At 46.7% G+C, this 18,563-nt stretch overlaps 2 protein-coding genes across 2 annotated transcripts in view; both read right to left on the bottom strand.

Moving 5' to 3' along the window:
- Window positions 1–318: 318 nt before the first annotated feature.
- LOC144485661 (uncharacterized) lies at window positions 319–1,790 on the bottom strand. Its single transcript, XM_078203759.1, has 2 exons — window positions 1,408–1,790; window positions 319–1,269 (listed from the first exon to the last, which is right to left on the bottom strand). The coding sequence occupies exons 1-2, from the start codon at window positions 1,788–1,790 to the stop codon at window positions 522–524; spliced, it is 1,131 nt and encodes a 376-aa protein (XP_078059885.1). The 3' UTR covers window positions 319–521.
- Window positions 1,791–2,018: 228 nt separating this feature from the next.
- The window catches only part of LOC144485660 (uncharacterized), a 29,654-nt gene continuing 13,109 nt past the window's right edge, over window positions 2,019–18,563 (bottom strand). Inside the window, exons 3-4 of the mRNA XM_078203758.1 lie at window positions 9,341–9,558; window positions 2,019–2,068 (exon numbers count right to left, since the gene is read on the bottom strand). Of these exons, the coding sequence (XP_078059884.1) occupies window positions 2,019–2,068; window positions 9,341–9,558 (268 nt within the window). The remainder of the gene's footprint in view (window positions 2,069–9,340; window positions 9,559–18,563) is intronic.

The following is an 18,563-nucleotide window of genomic DNA, read 5'->3' as shown; positions in this document are numbered from 1 at the left end:
TGAACAAGATCATTAACATTCCCTGGGATAAAGGTTCCTCCTGGTTCTTGCTGTCTGTTGTGTCCTTTGTCACAGTCTGTACCAGGACATTTCTATTGAAAGGTTGTTGAGAAATTCCAGTGAATTCCAGCCCCTTGTATAACGTTCCATTTGGTGTGTGTCAGATTCAGAGATGTCCACGTGTGTGTGAAAAGGGTTCTGGGTAAGGGTTTTAACCCTTCTTTACCCGTTAGTAACAATGAGCCCTGTATTCAATTCTAAAGTATAAAGTCCTCATTAGATATCAATTCTACCTGTTATCTACATTTCACCAACCAGTCTATATTTTCATCACAAGACTACACTGGGAGCACCGTCAACATTTGTGATCTCCATTTAGAAAAGGAAATAGAGACAACGGAAAAGGCGCAATAAAGATTCACAAGAATAATCCCAGAACTATAATCATTTGTGAACTTGCTGTGTCTCACCAAGTTTGCTGACTGAGTGAATCCCTTCCCACACACAGAGCAGGTGAGCAGTCACTCCCTGGTGTGAACCCGCTGGTGTACCCGTAGGCTGGATGACTGAGTGAATCCCTTCCCACACACGGAGCAGGTGAACGGTTTCTCCCCAGTGTGAACTGGCTGGTGTTTCAGCAGGTCAGATGACCGATGAAACCTCTTTGTGCAATGAGAACAACTGAACGGTTTCTCCCCAGTATGAACTCGCTGGTGTGCCAGCAGGTCGGATGACCTATTAAACCTCTTTGTGCAGTGAGAGCAACTGAACGGTTTCTCCCCAGTGTGAATTCGCTGGTGTGTCTGCAGGTCGGAAGAGTGAACGTATCCCTTCCCACACAGAGAGCATTTGAATGGCCTCTCCCCGGTGTGAATATGTTGGTGTGCCCGCAGGGTGGATGAATCATTGAATCCTTTCCCACACACAGAGCAGGTGAACGGTCTCTCCCCAGTGTGAACTCGCTGGTGTATCCGCAGGTCGGATGACTGAGTGAATCCCTGCCCACACATGGTGCAGGTGAATGGCCTCTCCCCTGTGTGAACTCGCTGGTGTCTCAGGAGATTGTTTAACTGAGTGAATCCCTGCCCACACACAGTGCAGGTAAATGGCCTTTCCCCCGTGTGAACTCGCTGGTGTCTCCAGAGATGGCTTAACTGAGTGAATCCCTTCCCACACATGGTGCAGGTGAAAGGTGTCTCCCCGGTGTGAACTCGTTCATGTTTCCGCAGTGTGGATGATGTTCTAAATTTTTTAGTGCAGTGAGAACAGCTGAACGGACTCTCCTCAGTGTGAATGCGCCAGTGGTCCCTCAGATCCGCAGCACGTTTGAAGCTGCTCCCACAGTCAGAGCATTTAAAGGGTCTCTCATTGGTGTGGGTTATATTGTGACTCAGCAGGCTGGATGACTGTGCGAATCCCTTCCCACACACAGAGCAGGTGAATGGTCTCTCCCCAGTGTGAACTCGCTGGTGTCTCTGCAGAGTGTATAACCTTTTAAATCCCTTTGAGCAGTAAGAGCAGTTGAACGGTCTCTCCCCAGTGTGAACGCGCTGGTGGGTTACAAGTTCTGCAGTGCTTTTGAAACCACTCCCACAGTCAGGGCATTTAAAGGGTCTGTCCCGGGTGTGAGTGAGATTGTGTGTCTGCAGCCTGGATAACTGAGTGAATCCCTTCCCACACACAGAGCAGGTGAATGGTCTCTCCCCAGTGTGACTGCGTCGATGAATTTCCAGCTGAAATGGGAACCTGAATCCCTTCCCACAGTCCCCACATTTCCACGGTTTCTCCATGGTGTCCTTGAGATTCTCCAGGTTAAACAATCAGTTGAATTTTTCCACGGTCAGCCAGTGCAATGGAACACTCTCACTCGGATGTGTGTGTCTCTCAGTAACATCCCAGTCACACTGATGTTTAAAGTCTTTAGAAGTAGACAGAAGAGAGAAACATTTCTCCTTGGAGAGTTAAAGGCCGATAGCATTCAGGTCCCAATGAATCGAGTGACTCTGAGAGATCTTGACTTAATGTTTGGTTTGAGATTTCTGTCTGTAAATCCTCACCTTCTGGTATCCTGTGAAAGGAATTTACAAAAATAATCACTGTCAGTGCAGGATAGAAATTCAGAATCGGCAATTCTACTTTCTCTATAATATTGTTTCTTCTCTCATTCCCCAAAAGCTGTGAATCTCCATCCCACACACTCTCCCTCCATTCTCAATCTGCTACATCTAATATTCCCCCTCCCAATTCTCCTGAAGGTGCTGATTGACAGATCATAGAATCAATTAGAATCATAGAATCTCCACAGTGCAGAAGGAGGCCATTCAGCCCACCGAATCTGCACCGACCACTATCCCAGGTCCTATCCCCATGTATTTACCCCGCTCATCCCCTGACACTAAAGTCAAGTTAGCATTGCCAATCCACCTGACCCGCACATCTTCGGACTGTGGGAAGAACTGGAGCACCCAGAGGAAACCCCCACAGACACGGGAAGAATGTGCAAACTCCACACAGACCCGAGGCTGGAATTGAACCCCGGTCCCTGGTGCTGTGAGGCCGCAATGCTAACCACTGTACCACCGTGTCGCCCTAAATTCAAATTTCACCACCTGCTGTGATGGGATTTGAACCCGGTCCCCAGTGCGTTACTCTGGGTCCGTGACAACACCACTATGCCACCACCTCCAATGCTCACCGCTTCCTGTCCTGGACAGAGAGCTGAAAATCTCCATGCAGGCTGCCAGACAGATATATGTCTATACGACTGGACTAACAATGTGTTTAACGGATAGGATTGTTTCAGTTGGTTAAGATACAGGGGGTTGTGTTTGATGAGGATCTTGAACTTGCTGCCTCAGGGTAGTCCAGCAGAGTGATTGCTATTGGCTGATTCAGGCAGGGCTCCATTGTGCCGTCACAATGACTCAGAGGGGCGTTCCCAGCACACAGTGTCCCATTGGCAGCAATATCACTGGTTACAGAAGCAAAACACTGCGGATTGGACACCAGCTCAGCGCGGCTGGCGGTCAAAGCCCCGCCCACCCCCACGTGGGCTCGGGTTCCGCCCCCTCATTGTCTACATGCGGGAGATTGACCAATGGTAACGTGTGGAGGACCGGATGGACGCAGGTCCTCCAGCCAATCAGAGTTCTAGCCTCGTGTGCATGGCCGCATGATTTCCTCATTGTTAGACTCAATAAGAAGTCACACAACACCAGGTTAAAGTCCAACAGGTTTATTTGATAGCATGAGCTTTCGGAGCTCCTTCATCAGATAAGTCGAGGAGCATCGCTCCGAAAGCTCGTGCTACCAGATAAATCTGTTGGACTTTAACCTGGTGTTGTGAGACGTCTTACTGTGCCCACCCCAGTCCAACGCTGGCATCTCCTCATTATTGTTCGACCAGCAAAGCTGCTGTTCCTTTCTCTCTCTGAATGCAGCTTGAGCTTCAGACAGACTAATATACTGGAGCTACCTTAGATATTTCCAGTCACTCGTTAGAGTCATTAGTCTTTGTATTTCCCTTCCACAGGGATCACTGGAGGCTGAGGGTCATTGAATATTTTGATTTGATTTGATTTATTATTGTGACATGTATTAGTATACAATGAAAAGTATTGTTTCTTCCGCGCTATACAGACAAAGCATACCGTTCATAGAGAAGGAAATGAGAGCGTGCAGCATGTAATGTTATAGTGATAGCTAGGGTGTGGAGAAAGATCAACTTAATGCAAGATAGGTCCATTCAAAAGTCTGATGGCAGCAGGGAAGAAGCTGTTCTTGAATTCGTTGGTACGTGACCTCAGACTTTTGTATTTTTTTCCCCACGGAAGGGGGTGGAAGAAAGTATGTCTAGGATGCATGGGGTCCTTAATTATGCTGGCTGCTTTGCTGAGGCAGTGGGAAGTGTAGACAGAGTCAATGCATGGGAGGCTGGTTTGCGTGATGGATTGGGCTGCATTCACGATCTTTTGTCGTTTCTTGCGGTCTTGGACAGAGCAGGAGCCATACCAAGCTATGATACAGCCAGACAGAATGCTTTCAATGGTGCATCTGTAAAGGTTGGTGAGAGTTGTAACTGACATGCCAAATTTCCTTCGTCTTCTGAGAAAGTAGAGGATTGGTGGGCTTTCTTAACTATAGGGTCGGCATGCGAGGGTGGGGGTGGGGTGGTGGGGGAGAATAACTCCACAGAGAGTTGACATGGACTTCATAGAATCCCTACAGTACAAAAGCAGGCCATTTGGCCCATCGAGTCTACACCAACCACATTCCCACCCAGGCCCTCTCCCCATAACCCCATATATTTACCCTGCTAATCCCTTCCCGAAACTAAGGTCAATTTAGCAGGGCCAAGCAGCCTAACCCGTACATATTTGGACCATGGGAGGAAACTGGAGCAGATGGAGGAAACCCACACAGACACGGGGAGAATGTGCAAACTTCACAAAGATAGTGACCCAAACTGGGAATCAAACCCAAGTTTCTGGCACTGTGAGGCAGCAGTGCTCACCACTGTGCCACTATGCTGCCCTTGAGTTACGCCTGGAGTATTGTATGTAGTTTTGCTATCCTTTTATGGTTTTGGTCTCCTTTTGTGAGGAAGGGTGTGTCTTACACAAGAGGGAGTCCAGTGAAAGTTTATCAGGCTGATTCCTGGGATAGCAGGTCTATCATATGAGGATAGACTAAGGTGGTTAGGATTATATTCATTGGAGTTTAGAAGAATGAGTGGAATCTCATAGAAACGTATAAACCTCTCACAGGATTAGACAGGGTAGATTCAAAATTGTTCCCGCTCGTGGGGCAGGCCAGAACTAGGGCTCATAGTTTGAGGATAAGGGGTGAACCTTTTCGGATGAGGTGAGGAGAAATTTCTTCACCCAGAGTGGTGAATGTGTGGAATTCACTACCACAGAAAAGTAGTTGAGAGACAAATGTTGTGTGATTTCAAGAAGAAGTTGAACATAGCTCTTGGGGCTAAAGGGATCAAGAGACATGGATGTCGCGGGGGATGGGGTGGGGGGTGAAGCGGGATCTCAATATTGAATTTGACAATCAGCCATGATCATAATGAATGGCAGAACAGGCTCGAAGGACCTGGGCCAACCTTTCCAGAGTCTGCACCTTCCTGGATTCACTTCCTTGACTTCAGTTCCTGTAAGTCCCCAATTCCCCCCAGAATGAGAAAAGAAATGGAAAGGGGGAGAAAAGAACGTGTTTTACTCACGATGTTGGGAGACAGGAGGAAGTTTGAGTCTGTCTGCAGCTCAATCTGCATTCAGTGAGAGAGGAGCAGCAGTTTAGCTGGAGAACAATGGAAGAAGCTCGGTGCACGCATGGACACAAGACCCGGACTCTGATTGGCTGGAGGCCCAGCGCCCATCCGGTCCTTCACACGTTCCCATTGGTCAATCTCCTGCATGTAGACAATGAGGGGGCGGAACCCGAGCCCACGTGGGGTGGGCGGGGCTTTGACCGCCAGCCGCGCTGAGCTGGTGTCCAATCCGCAGTGTGCTGCTTCTGTAACCAGTGATATTGCTGCCAATGTGACACTGCGTGCTGGGAACGCCCCTCTGAGTCATTGTGACGGCACAATGGAGCCCTGCCTCAATCAGCCAATAGCAATCACTCTGCTCCGCGGTGACGTCTCCGGGTTCAGGCGCACGGACCCGGGAGCCCCGCCCCCACCCATTGTTCCCCAGTCTGTACATTCCACACATTGTTAGTCCAGTCATTTCGACAATTTCAATTCCACTCCGTTATTTTCCAGTTCTGTTCCTGTCCCGCCTGGGGTCACATCTACTCGATCTTTCCTACTCCTGAAGGAGCGCTGTCAGTTCTGGGTTACTAGTCCATAAAAGATGTAAAAGATTCTCCTGCTCTCTTTACCCCTATCCAACTTTTGGACAGTTCTTACTCAGTATTATTTCTCCCAAGTCCTTAATTGTCCCAATCCATTATATGATCCATTTTACTTTAATTTTCCTCACTTTCTGTCCATGTGTATTGTGTTTAATTGGATCCTGATTGTTTTGAACTCAGTTTCTCTGGAGTGTGTGTCAATGCCTTGATGATGTCACAATGTTGTCTCAATGCCCTGGCCACATTAACCATTTCATCTCCTGCTGTGTCTCAAGTAGCTGTGTGTGTTTGGAACCCGCTCTTCACTCCATCTCACCATGAATTTAGGCTTGCTATTTTTCACATGTAACAAATCACATCTGCACACTCACTCCGGTATCCCAAAATCATGTCACACATTCTTAACTCTCAGATGTGCTGATGAAAAGATCAAAGTGAGTGTCTGTCTTTCTTATCTCCCCTTGTTATGGTGCTGATATTTCGTGTCGTGGCCGGCTTTCAAATGTGGATTTCTTTTTTAAAAAGTTCATGGATGTCGAAACGTTTCAGAGACCAAGTATTATGCTGGCTTTCACTGATTTACAACTCAGCTAATACAAAGAGCTCACAGAGACAGTAATTCTGTTGAATACGTGCTTTATTGCCCAGGCCTGGTCCAGGGGCATCAGAGAATAATTTGGGGCAGCCAAACTATTCTAAATCCCATTGCTTCCAATATTACAATTATACAACTTTCAAAAATCATTTCCCCACCCACTTTGCTCACCCAGCCAGACATCAGCCAATCATTATTCGTCTAGATTTACCTTGGCCAATAACATGTCACTCTCTGGCAGCATGAGAATACATCGGTCCATAAATTCAAAAGTGCTTTTCCACTGTGTCCGAGCAACTCCTTATCGGAAACTCTCTTAGCAACTCTTTATCGGAAAACGGTATGCTCTTATTCATTCAATTGTCTGGGAAGCTTGTACTGTCTAGAGCCAACACTGATAAGAGTTTTTTTTGTTGCTTCACTCAGTAGCTGTATTGTTTTCAAAGAATGTGGTTCTTCTTACCTTGCTATATACCATCATGCCTTAGAGTGTCATTAGCCAAGGTGTATGATTTTAATACAGAATATATGTTTTCAAAAATACATGTTTAAATTCTCTAACAATGGTTATATGTATTTCTATGCAAACAGTATCTTTGTAACTCCAGGTACTTTGTGATTAAAAAAGAACAAAGAACAAAACAGCACAGGAACAGGCCCTTCGGCCCTCCAAGCCCGCGCCACTCCCTGGTCCAAACTAGACCATTCTTTTGTATCCCTTCATTCCCACTCCGTTCATGTGGCTATCTAGATAAGTCTAAAACGTTCCCAGTGTGTCTGCCTCCACCACCTTGCCCAGCAGCGCATTCCAGGCCCCCACCACCCTCTGTGTAAAATACGTCCTTCTGATATCCTATATTCTCTAATATATTCTAAGTTCTATATATTCTATATACTCTAAATTAACCTATTCTGATACATTAATCTTTTAGTCCCAGGTTGTCCTGAACCCCCTCGAACAATGGACAAGGATGTAAATATCTCCCAGAGAAAGTGATCAACTTATTCATCCCATCGATGAATATCGTGGGCGGCACGGTAGCACAGTGGTTAGCACTGCTGCTTCACAGCTCCAGGGACTTGGGTTCGATTCCCGGTTTGGGTCACTGTCTGTGTGGAGTTTGCACATTCTCCTCGTGTCTGCATGGGTTTCCTCCGGGTGCTCCGGTTTCCTCCCACAGTCCAAAGATGTGCGGGTTAGGTTGATTGGCCATGCTAAAATTGGCCCTTAGTGTCCTGGGATGCATAGATTAGAGGGATTAGCGGGTAAAATATGTAGGGATATGGGGGTAGGGCCTGGGTGGGATTGTGGTCGGTGCAGACTCGATGGGCCGAATGGCCTCTTTCTGTACTGTAGGGTTTCTATGATTTCTATGATCGACACATTCCAGACTTTCACTGGAATGAACCAGGATTCCACATTGATATATTCGGTAGCACAGTGGTTAGCACTGCTGCTTCACAGCTCCAGGGACCTGGGTTCGAATCCCGGCTCGGGTCACTGTCTGTGTGGAGTTTGCACATTCTCCTCGTGTCTGCGTGGGTTTCCTCCGGGTGCTCCGGTTTCCTCCCACAGTCCAAAGATGTGCGGGTTAGGTTGATTGGCCATGTTAAAATTGCCCCTTAGTGTCCTGGGATGCGTAGATTAGAGGGATTAGCAGGTAAAATAGCAGGGAAATGGGGGTAGGGCCTGGGTAGGATTGTGGTCGGTGCAGACTCGATGGGCCGAATGGCCTCTTTCTGTGCTGTAGGGTTTCTATGATTTCTATGATTCCATTCAACCACACCCAAAGTGAGTTATTCCAATTTCTTTGTTCTCCAGGACAATATATTCACAATATCTTTAAAACAGAAATTAAACATTCCCATTTGATTTCAGGTATTAACATATTCTGTTAGTTTGTTCTTTATTGTCAATGTCAGGCTGGGGTTGTTCCCCTTGGAGCAAAGGAGGTTGAGGGGAGATTTGATAGAGGTGGACAAGATTCTGACAGGTTTAGATAAGGTGGACAAAGAAAAGCTGTTCCCATTAGCTGATGGGACAAGGACAAGGGGGGACACAGATTTAAGGTTTTGGGTCAGAGATGCGGGGGCGGGGGGTGATGTGGGAAGAATATTTCGAAGCTGCGAATGGTAATGACCTGGAACTCGCTGCCTACGAGGGTGGAGGAAGTGGAGACAATAAACAATTACAAAGGAAATTGGATGGGCATTTGGGGTGTTCCAAACAAAAATGCTGAATAAATATCTCTTAACTGCTGGCCTGGGTTCAATTCCTGGCTTTGGTCACTGTCTGTGTGGACTTTGCACATTCTCCCTGTGTCTGCATGTCTTTCCTCCGGGTGCCCCGTTTGCCTCCCACAGTCCAAAGATATGTGGGTTAGGTGGATTGGCCATGGCAAATTGCCCCTTAGTGTTAGAGGGACTAGCTAGGGTAAATGCATGGGGTTATGGGGATAGGGCCTGGGTGGGATTGTGGTTGGTGTAGGCTCAATGGGCCGAATGGCCTCTTCTGCACCGTAGGGATTCTACGATTCCTAACACCCTGTTACTCTGTGATCCGTGTGAAAATTGAAACCGGGTATTCACAACAAGGTTCAAAACAGCATCAGCCCACTGGAGGCAAAGTCATGAGACCGGCCAGTCCAGCAGAAATAAACCCCCCGACCCTCCCCATTGACCAACTGTGAGAATGAACAAAATGCAGTCCTGGATGTAATTGAGAGCAGAAACAATAACAGCAGAATCCAACCCCGAAGATCACTTGTTGGTGTCTCAGCAGCTGGGATGAAACTCTGAATCCCTTCCCACATTGAGAGCAGGTGAACGGTCTCTCCCCAGTGTGAACTCGTTCGTGTGCCCGCAGGGTGGATGACTGACTGAATCCCTTCCCACACTGAGGGCAGCTGAACAGCCTCTCCCCAGAGGGAACTCGCTGGTGTGTCCGCAGGTTGGATACCCGAGTGAATCCCTTCCCACACAGAGAGCAGGTGAATGGTTTCTCCCCAGTGTGAACTCGCTGGTATGTCCGCAGGTTGGATGAGTGAGTGAATCCCTTCCCACACACAGAGCAGGTAAATGGTCTCTCCCCGGTGTGACTGCGTCGATGAGTTTCCAGATCAGATGGAGCTTTGAATCCCTTCCCACAGTCCCCACATTTCCACGGTTTCTCCATGGTGCGGGTGTCCTTGTGACTCTCCAGGTTAAACAATCAGTTAAATCTCACACAGAACACGGGTACAGTCTCTCCCCACTGTGAATGCTGCGATGTATTTTCAGGCTGTGTAACTGGTTAAAGCTCTTTCCCCATTCAGTGCACTGGAACACTCTCACTCGGGTGTGTCAGTGCCTTGGTGCTTTTCCAGTTACATTCATATTAAAGACCTGTTGACGCAGACAGAACAGAGAAACATTGGGCGGCACGGTAGCACAGTGGTTAGCACTGCTGCTTCACAGCTCCAGGGATCTGGGTTCGATTCCCGGCTTGGGTCACTGTCTGTGTGGAGTTTGCACATTCTCCTCGTGTCTGCGTGGGTTTCCTCCGGGTGCTCCGGTTTCCTCCCACAGTCCAAAGATGTGCGGGTTAGGTTGATTGGCCATGATAAAATTGCCCCTTAGTGTCCTGAGGTTAGAGGGATTAGTGGGTAAAATATGTAGGGATATGGGGGTAGGGCCTGGATGGGATTGTGGTCGGTGCAGACTCGATGGGCCGAATGGCCTCTTTCTGTACTGTAGGGTTTCTATGATTTCTCCTTCTAGATTCAAAGGCCGATAATATTCAGGTCCGATGAATTGAGTGAGGGTGTCAGATGCTGATGTGATGTTTGTTTCAAGATTTTGGTCTATCAATCCTCACCTTCTCATATCCTGTAAACGAGTTTGAAAAATTCACCAATGTCAGTGCAGGAAACAAATTAAGAACAGACAATTCTAGTTTCTATGGAGCATTCTTTCCTCTCTCATTCCCCTAGAGCTGTAAATCTCCATCCCACACACTCTCCCTCCATTCTCACTCTGTTGTAACTAATATTCACCCTCCCAATTCTCCTGAAGGTGCTGATTGAGAGATCCATGCTCACTGCTTCCTGTCCTGGAGAGTCATGATGTGGAGATGCCGGCGTTGGACTGGGGTAAGGACACAGAGAGCTGGAAATCTCCATGCAGGCGGCCAGACAGATATATGTCTATCTGACTGGACTAACAATGTGTGGAATGTACAGACTGGATTCACTTCCTTTCCCTTCAGTTGCTGCAAGTTCCCATTTTCCCCCAGAATGAGAAAAGAAATGGAAAGGGGGAGAAAAGAAAGTGTTTTACTCACAGATGTTGGAGACAGGAGGAGGTTTTACTCTGTCCACTCCCCCAAGTAAGAAGTCTCACAACACCAGGTTAAAGTCCAACAGGTTTATTTGTTCGCAAATGCCACGAGCTAATAAATGCATTTGCGAACAAATAAACCTGTTGGACTTTAACCTGGTGTTGTGAGACTTCTTACTGTGTTCACCCCAGTCCAACGCCGGCATCTCCACATCTTCACTCCCCCAAGGTCAGGGGGTGGGATCTCCGCCGGGGGGACTCGGGAGCCCCGCCCCCACCCATTGTTCCCCTCCCCCTCGAGCCAAGGTTTCCAGGCAACCGGCTGGTGGCTCCGGCCAGAGCAAAAAGCCGCTCGGTGAGCTCCCCCTCCTCCCCGGCCCGGGACTGCGCATATCCAAGGTGGAGAGGAAGCTGCGCATGTGCGGGGGAGTGCCCACCCCCTGACGTTCATGCCGAGGTGTTGACCAATCGAAAGTTGGAGGACTGGACGTTCTCTGGTCCTTCAGCCACAGTAAGAAGTTGAACAACACCAGGTTAAAGTCCAACAGGTTTATTTGGTAGCAAAAGCCACACAAGCTTTCGGAGCTGCAAGCCCCTTCTTCAGGTGAGCCAATCAGAGCTCCCCCATTGTCTGAATGCGGAAGTTGGACAATGAGCTTGTTCAGCTGCTCATTCCTGCCCAGCAAAGCTGCTGCTGCTCTCTCTCTGAATGAAGATTGAGCTTCAGACAGACTCAACCTTCCTCCTGTCTTCAACATCTGTGAGTAAAACACTTTCTTTTCTCCCCCTTTCCATTTCTTTTCTCATTCTGGAGTAATTTTTAACTTCCAGGTCACCACTCGCTGCCTAAATGCAGATCTTACTCACATTCTTTATGTATCTGTATCCAGGTAATACAGTGTATTACACATACCATCAGTCTGCTTTATGTCCAAATGTAAAACTTTAATGTGACTGTCAGCTTGAAGATTTTCAGCTCTGTGTCCAGGACAGGAAGCAGTGAGCATGGATCTGCCAATCAGCCTCAATCAGCACCTTCAGGAGAATTGGGAGGGTGAATATTAGATACAGCAGAGTGAGAATGGAGGGAGAGTGTGTGGGATGGAGATTTACAGCTTTTGAAGAATGAGAGAGGAAAGAATATTCCATAGAAACGAGAATTGTCTGTTCTGAATTTCTATCCTGTATTGAAATGATGAATTTTGTTAACTCCTTTTACAGGATATCAGAAGGTGAGGATTTTACAGACAGAAATCTCGAATCAAACATCACGTCAACATCTGACAAACTCACTCAATTCATCGGGACCTGAATGCTATCGGCCTTTGAACCCAGAAGGAGAAATGTTTATCTGTTCTGCCTGCTTTAGCAGTCTTTAAACATCAGTGTGACTGGAACAGGACTGACACACACACACACAATCAACTGAGATTTTCCCGTGGATTGACTGTGGAAAGAGCTTCCCAGTCACAGAGCCGTAAACAATATTGCCCCATCACAGCAGGGCACCATAATCTTGTTCCGTGTGAGACTTCAACTGCTGGTCAAACCTGGAGCAACACGAGGATACCTGCACCATGGAGAAACCGTGGAAATGTGGGGACTGTGGGAAGGGTTGTAAAACCCCCTCTGAGCTGCAAACCCATCGACGTATTCACACTGGAGAGAAGCCGTACACCTGTTCTGTGTGTGGGAAGGGATTCACTCGGTTATATCATCTGCAGCGACATCGACTGGTTCACACTGGAGAAAGAGCATTCATCTGCTTTGAGTGTGGGAACGGATTCGCTCATTTACCCGATCTGCAGAGACACCAGCGCGTTCACACTGGAGAGAGACCATTCACCTGCTTGGTGTGTGGGAAAGGATTTATGCAGTTATCCAATCTGTCAAAACACAAAGTCACTCACAGCAATGAGAGACCCTTTAAATGCTCTGACTGTGGAAGTGGTTTCAAAAGCTCTCGGGAACTGATGATCCACCAGCGGATTCACACTGGGGAGAGACCGTTCAGCTGCTCTCACTGCACAAAGACATTTAGAACATCATCCCACCTGCGGGAGCACCAGCGAATTCACACCAGGGAGAGACCGTTCACCTGCTCTGTGTGTGGGAAGGGATTCACTCATTCATCCAGCCTGCTGAGTCACAATCTCACTCATACCCAGGAGAGACCCTTTAAATGCTCTGACTGTGGAAGTAGTTTCAAACGTTCTGGGGACCTGATGATCCACCAGCGCATTCACACTGAGGAGAGACCGTTCAGCTGCTCTCACTGCACAAAGAGATTTAGAACGTCATCCAACCTGCAGGAACACCAGCGAGTTCACACTGGGGAGAGACCGTTCACCTGCTGTGTGTGTGGGAAGGGATTCACTCAGTCATCCAGCCTGCTGAGACACCAGCGAGTTCACAAGTGATGACAGGGGTTGGATTCTGCTGTTATTGCTGCTGTTGATCACATCCAGGACTGAACCATGTTCATTCTGACAGTTGGTGAAGTGGGAGGGTCGGAGGGTTTCTTTCTGCTGGATTGGCCGGTCTCACAACTTTGCTTCCAGTGGGCTGATGCTCTTTGAGCCTGGGAGAGCACATTTCCACTGAAATGATCCACAAAAGCTGATGAAGGACATTTATTTAATCCTGGATGGTAAATAGTGTTTTTCCTACCACTACAGATAGATCTAAAATAAATACAGAAAGAACTGGAAAAACGCAGCAGGTCTGGCAGCATCTGTGGAGAGAGAAACAGAGTTAACATTTCGCACTACTGGATGGGAGTCAATCTAGTAAACCTCCTCTGAACTGCTTCCATAGTATTTATAAAATGGGGCAGCACGGTGGCACAGTGGTTAGCACTGTTGCCTCACAGCGCCAGGGACCCAGGTTCAATTCCTGGGTCCCTGGTCCGATTCACTGTCTGTGTGGAGTTTGTACGTTCTCCCCGTGTCTGCGTGGGTTTCCTGCGGGTGCTCCTGTTTCCTCCCACGGTCCAAAGGTGTGCGGGTTAGGTTGATTGGCTATGCTAAAATTGACCCTTGTGTCAGGGGGATTAGCAGGGTAAATGTGTGGGGTTATGGGAATAGGGCCTGGGTGGGATGCTGTTTGGTACAGACTCAATGGGCAGAACGGCCTCCGTCTGTACTGCAGGGATCCTACGATCCTTTGTTTAATTGGAGACAAAAACTGCACCAGTGTTCAAGATGCAGTTTCAGCAACGCCCTGTATAACTGAAGCATAGAAGTAGATATTATGTTCAATTTCTCAGAATAAAGGACAGCATTCCATTTGTGAGAACTTTGATTTATTTGAACTAAGATTTATGGGGTTCTCTTGTTTACAATAACCTCCATAACTGTAAATCACACCAGGTTCCAGTGACTTAACCATGTGGCTCGAAAGAATACTTTAAACGGTGAATTCAGTAAGTTTATTAACCATTAAAAATGTAACAAGTCAAAGATAAAAAAGGAAAGTATCGATTAACAGTAAAAGGAGAAACTTTAGCTTTAACAATTGAACATATGAACTTATGAAAGGTTATCGGGAGAAGCAGGAACATGGGGATGAGGAGCATATCAGCCTTGATCGAATGACGGAGCAGACTCGATGGGCCAAATGGTCTAATTCTGCTCCTATATCTTATGAACAGACTTCTCTCTATCCTTCTCAGACCAGGACATGAAGTGATGGCTCCGAAAACATGGATAACTTGTAAAATCAACAGCTCCCAACACCTCTCTGTAGGGCACAGTGGTTTGCACTGCTGCCTCACAGCGCCGGGACCTGGGTTCGACTCCCGACTTGAATCACAGTATGCACATTCTCCCCGTGTCTGCGTGGGCTCCCTCCGGGTGCTCCGGTTTCCTCCCACAGCCTGAAAGACATGCTGGTTAGGTGCATTGGCCATGCTAAATTCTCCCTCCGTGTACCCGAACAGGCACCTTCGTGTGGTGACTCGGGGATTTTCACAGTAACTTCATTGCAATGTTAACGTAAGCCGACTTGTGACACGAATAAATGAAGTTCCTGGGAAAATCCCCGAGTCACCGCACTCTGGCATCTGTTTGGGTTACACTGAGGGAGAATTTAGCATGGCCAATGCACCTAACCAGCACATCTTTCGGACTGTGGGAGGAAACCAGAGCATCCGGAAGAAAACCAGGCAGACACGGGAACAACATGCAAAGTCCACAGAGTCTCTCAAGCCGGGAATCAAACCCAGGTCCCTGGCGCTGAGGCAGCAGAGCTAACCAGTGTGCCACCGGGCCACTCTTTTGTGTTCAAATTTACATTTCCAGCCTAACATCTGTATTAATGAATAATTTATTCTTTAATTGTCTCTCAATTCAGGCTGTCCATTTAACTAATCTCCTGCTTTACAAATTGGGAACTTCAGTCCACAAATAAGGTAGTCGAATGCATTGTTAAAAGCAGGATGTTCTTTATATAAATAAATAACAAAGTGTAAAAATCATTGGCAAACAAAAGGAAACAGGAGCATTGGAACCAGCCTGGACTTGCAGACTGAAACCCCGCCCAAAGCCCGCACGTGGTCAGAAGGGAGAGAGGCTGAGAAGAACACTCTGTAACACTTCTCCTCCCCTTAAATTTCAATCCCCCATCAGGACAGAAATACAACAAAGTAATGTCTTTAACAATACGGAAGTCTGTCAGGAGCTTTGTGGTTGCATTGCGACCTGTACAATACCACTGGTAAATCTTGTAATGGTGTTTCTGGAATGGGAGGTGAAGAGGTAGTTTGAGAATCTGTACATGAACATTCCTCTTCCACTCCCACAGCAGAGTCAACTGGCAAAGCTGGAACCATTTCCTGGTGAACATCCACAGCAGCATGACCCTCTGCCATGTTCTCAGTAATGGTTGCTGACTCTGAAACTGTTCCTGACTCGGGGTCACACCGCAAGCGAATATGGTCTTGGTGTCTGCGAACAACTCTTCCGTTTTACAGTCTCACCACCCAAGATACTGGACCACTTTGGTTTAAAATTATTCCCGGTAACCACCTTTAGTTACTCCCAAAGTTTCTGATGTAAACCTGATCACCCGGTTTGAACTGCCTCTCTTTGGCGCGGTAGTCCTGTCCCTCCTTCTGCTTCTCTTGTCTCCTGCTCACTTTTGCTCTGAGATCTGGATGAAGCAGATCCAGATGAGAATTCAACCTTCTACCTAAAAATTCCACAGGAGAGAGTCCGGTTGTGGATTGTGGTGTGATGCGAAACTGGAACAAAAATCTTGAGAGCTTGTTCTTAAAGTATCGCCTGCCATTCTCTTCAATCCCTCCTTCAGAGTTTGAACAGCTTTTTCTGTGAGACCATTTGTACAGTAAGAAGTTTAACAACACCAGGTTAAAGTCCAACAGGTTTATTTGTTAGCAAATGCCACGAGCTAACAAATGCATTTGCGAACAAATAAACCTGGTGGACTTTAACCTGGTGTTGTTAAACTTCTTACTGTGTTTACCCCAGTCCAACGCCGGCATCTCCACATCATGAAGACCATTTGTAGCCAGATGAAACAGTGAAATGAAATAGAAACCATACTGTACAGAAAGAGGCCATTCGGCCCATCGAGTCTGCACTGACCACAATCCCACCCAGGGCCTACTCCCATATCCCTACATATTTACCCAACTAATCCCTCTAACCTATGCATCTCAGGACACTAAGGGGCAATTTGTAGCATAGCCAATCAACCTAACCCGCACATCTTTGGACTGTGGGAGGAAACCGGAACACCCGGAGGAAACCCACGCAGACATGAGGAGAATGTGCAAACTCCACACAGACAGTGACCCAAGCCAGGAATCGAACCCAGGTCCCTGGAGCTGTGAAGCAGCAGTGCTAACCACTGCGCTACCGTGCAGTACGCACACGGCGTAGACCATTCCTTTACAGGAATTCCTGAAACACCTCACTTGTTAACAGAGTGTCGTTATCTGAAACAAGCCAATCTGGTAACCCAGGGCTTGTGAAAATTTGACAGAGCTTCTCTATTGTCACAGGAGCTGGAATATTACTCATGATCTGTGCTTCCAACCATTTTGAATGCACATTTACAACGACCAAACACATGTGATTCATGAAAGGCCCCTCAAAGGCCACATTTATTCTGGACCACAGCCTATCAGGCCACTCCCAAGGATGAAGTGGGAATGTACCCAGTGTGTTGTGCCTGATTCTATCGACAAACAGTTTATTGAGCTAGGCCAGCGGGGAGAAGCCACAGGGGCTGACCATGTGCAACTCCACCCAACAAAGAATATCGTCAATTCTTATCCAGTTACTCAGCCCATCCCGGCTGGACACAATCCAATCAGAATGGTGATAGATTACATACATTATAGGCTCAATAAAATTAGTATCTGGGCATTATGGGGCTTTGTGATCATCTCATGGACAGGTGCCCCCATCATGATGCTTTCCAGACCCCCCCTTGGGGGGGTCTTTCTTGGGCTTTCTTTGTACATAGACTTCCTTAGTTAGAAATGGGGCGGATTAAAAGTTCTCAAATGGACGTCAGCACTCTTCCTTTGTTTTAATCTAATGACCACATGGTCTGGGAACATTTCTATTTAATACTCTCTCTTTTTAAACTCTTTTCTTCAGTATCCAATTCCAGAATTTTCCTTTTCTTTGTGTTACTTGCGTTAGGAATAAATCTTTGGACCTGACAGGAAGTTTAACCCAAGATCAATCCAACACAGGATTGGTCAGAATCATTTCACATGTGTCAAATTTTAAATAACCATTACAAATTAAAACTCTCATTCTCACAAGGGTGAATTGTATCCGGATTAAAATTCCCACATGTTTAGTAAAATATCCTGGAAACCTGTCTCTGGCCAGTAAATATGGCTCCAGGTTCATAACTTCTGAACAAAAAAAGGTTTTATTGATCACACTTCCTTTTTTAAAAATCTGTTTGATTTAAATCACAGACAGAAAACCTCAAAGCTTGAAGCGTTCATCCCACAAATATCATCCACACACAAACAGAGAAACTTAACATGTGCTTTACAACAACAATCAGCAGGATGAATTACTTAAGCGTTCTTGTGATCCTGTTTTTAAACTTCCAGAAATGCCTTTAATTAAAGACTCAAGGTAAGGTTAATTCTCCAGAAAGATAAACCTGAACAAATGTAGCCCAAAACAATGATAAAACACATCTACAAACATCCACATAAAACAAACAAAACACAGATTCTCACAGCTCGTAAATTTCAAACAATGAATCCTCAGCATTCTCTCTCGCAGCTGTAGCTTCTTAAAGCTACAGAGCACTACAAGCTCACAACTCCCTGATTAAAATAAGATACAAGATCCTTCATGATAACTTCACCTTTTTTAAGCTAACCTACAATGACTGATTTTAGAGGCAACATCTTGTCTTTGGTGATTTAAAATCCCAAACACATTACCACCAGCAAAATCTTTGTTCTTTACCTGGGGATAAAACTCTCAGTTATTCCAAATTCCTCCAGGCTATGCTTAATATTTCCACAATTAACTTATTCCCAGAAATCCTCAATTATAAACTAAAACAGACACATGAATTTCCGGGCAGTCACAGGAATATGGTCAAGATAGTCCAGTCCCACAATGCCTCACATTCAATCTGCAGTCCTTCAATTATAACACAATATGTGGCTGTATGTAGCTGCCTTGGCCATGGTCAACCCCAAGGGTGCCTTCTTGAACTGTTGCAATGCCTAAGGTGTACGTACACCCACATTGCTGTTAGGAAGGGACTTCCAGTTACT

Source organism: Mustelus asterias, unplaced genomic scaffold, assembly GCF_964213995.1.
Source record: "Mustelus asterias unplaced genomic scaffold, sMusAst1.hap1.1 HAP1_SCAFFOLD_210, whole genome shotgun sequence".
Taxonomy (NCBI): Eukaryota; Metazoa; Chordata; class Chondrichthyes; order Carcharhiniformes; family Triakidae; genus Mustelus; species Mustelus asterias.
Note: the sequence above shows the minus strand (reverse complement) of the source record. Positions and strands in the feature narration are given on the sequence as shown.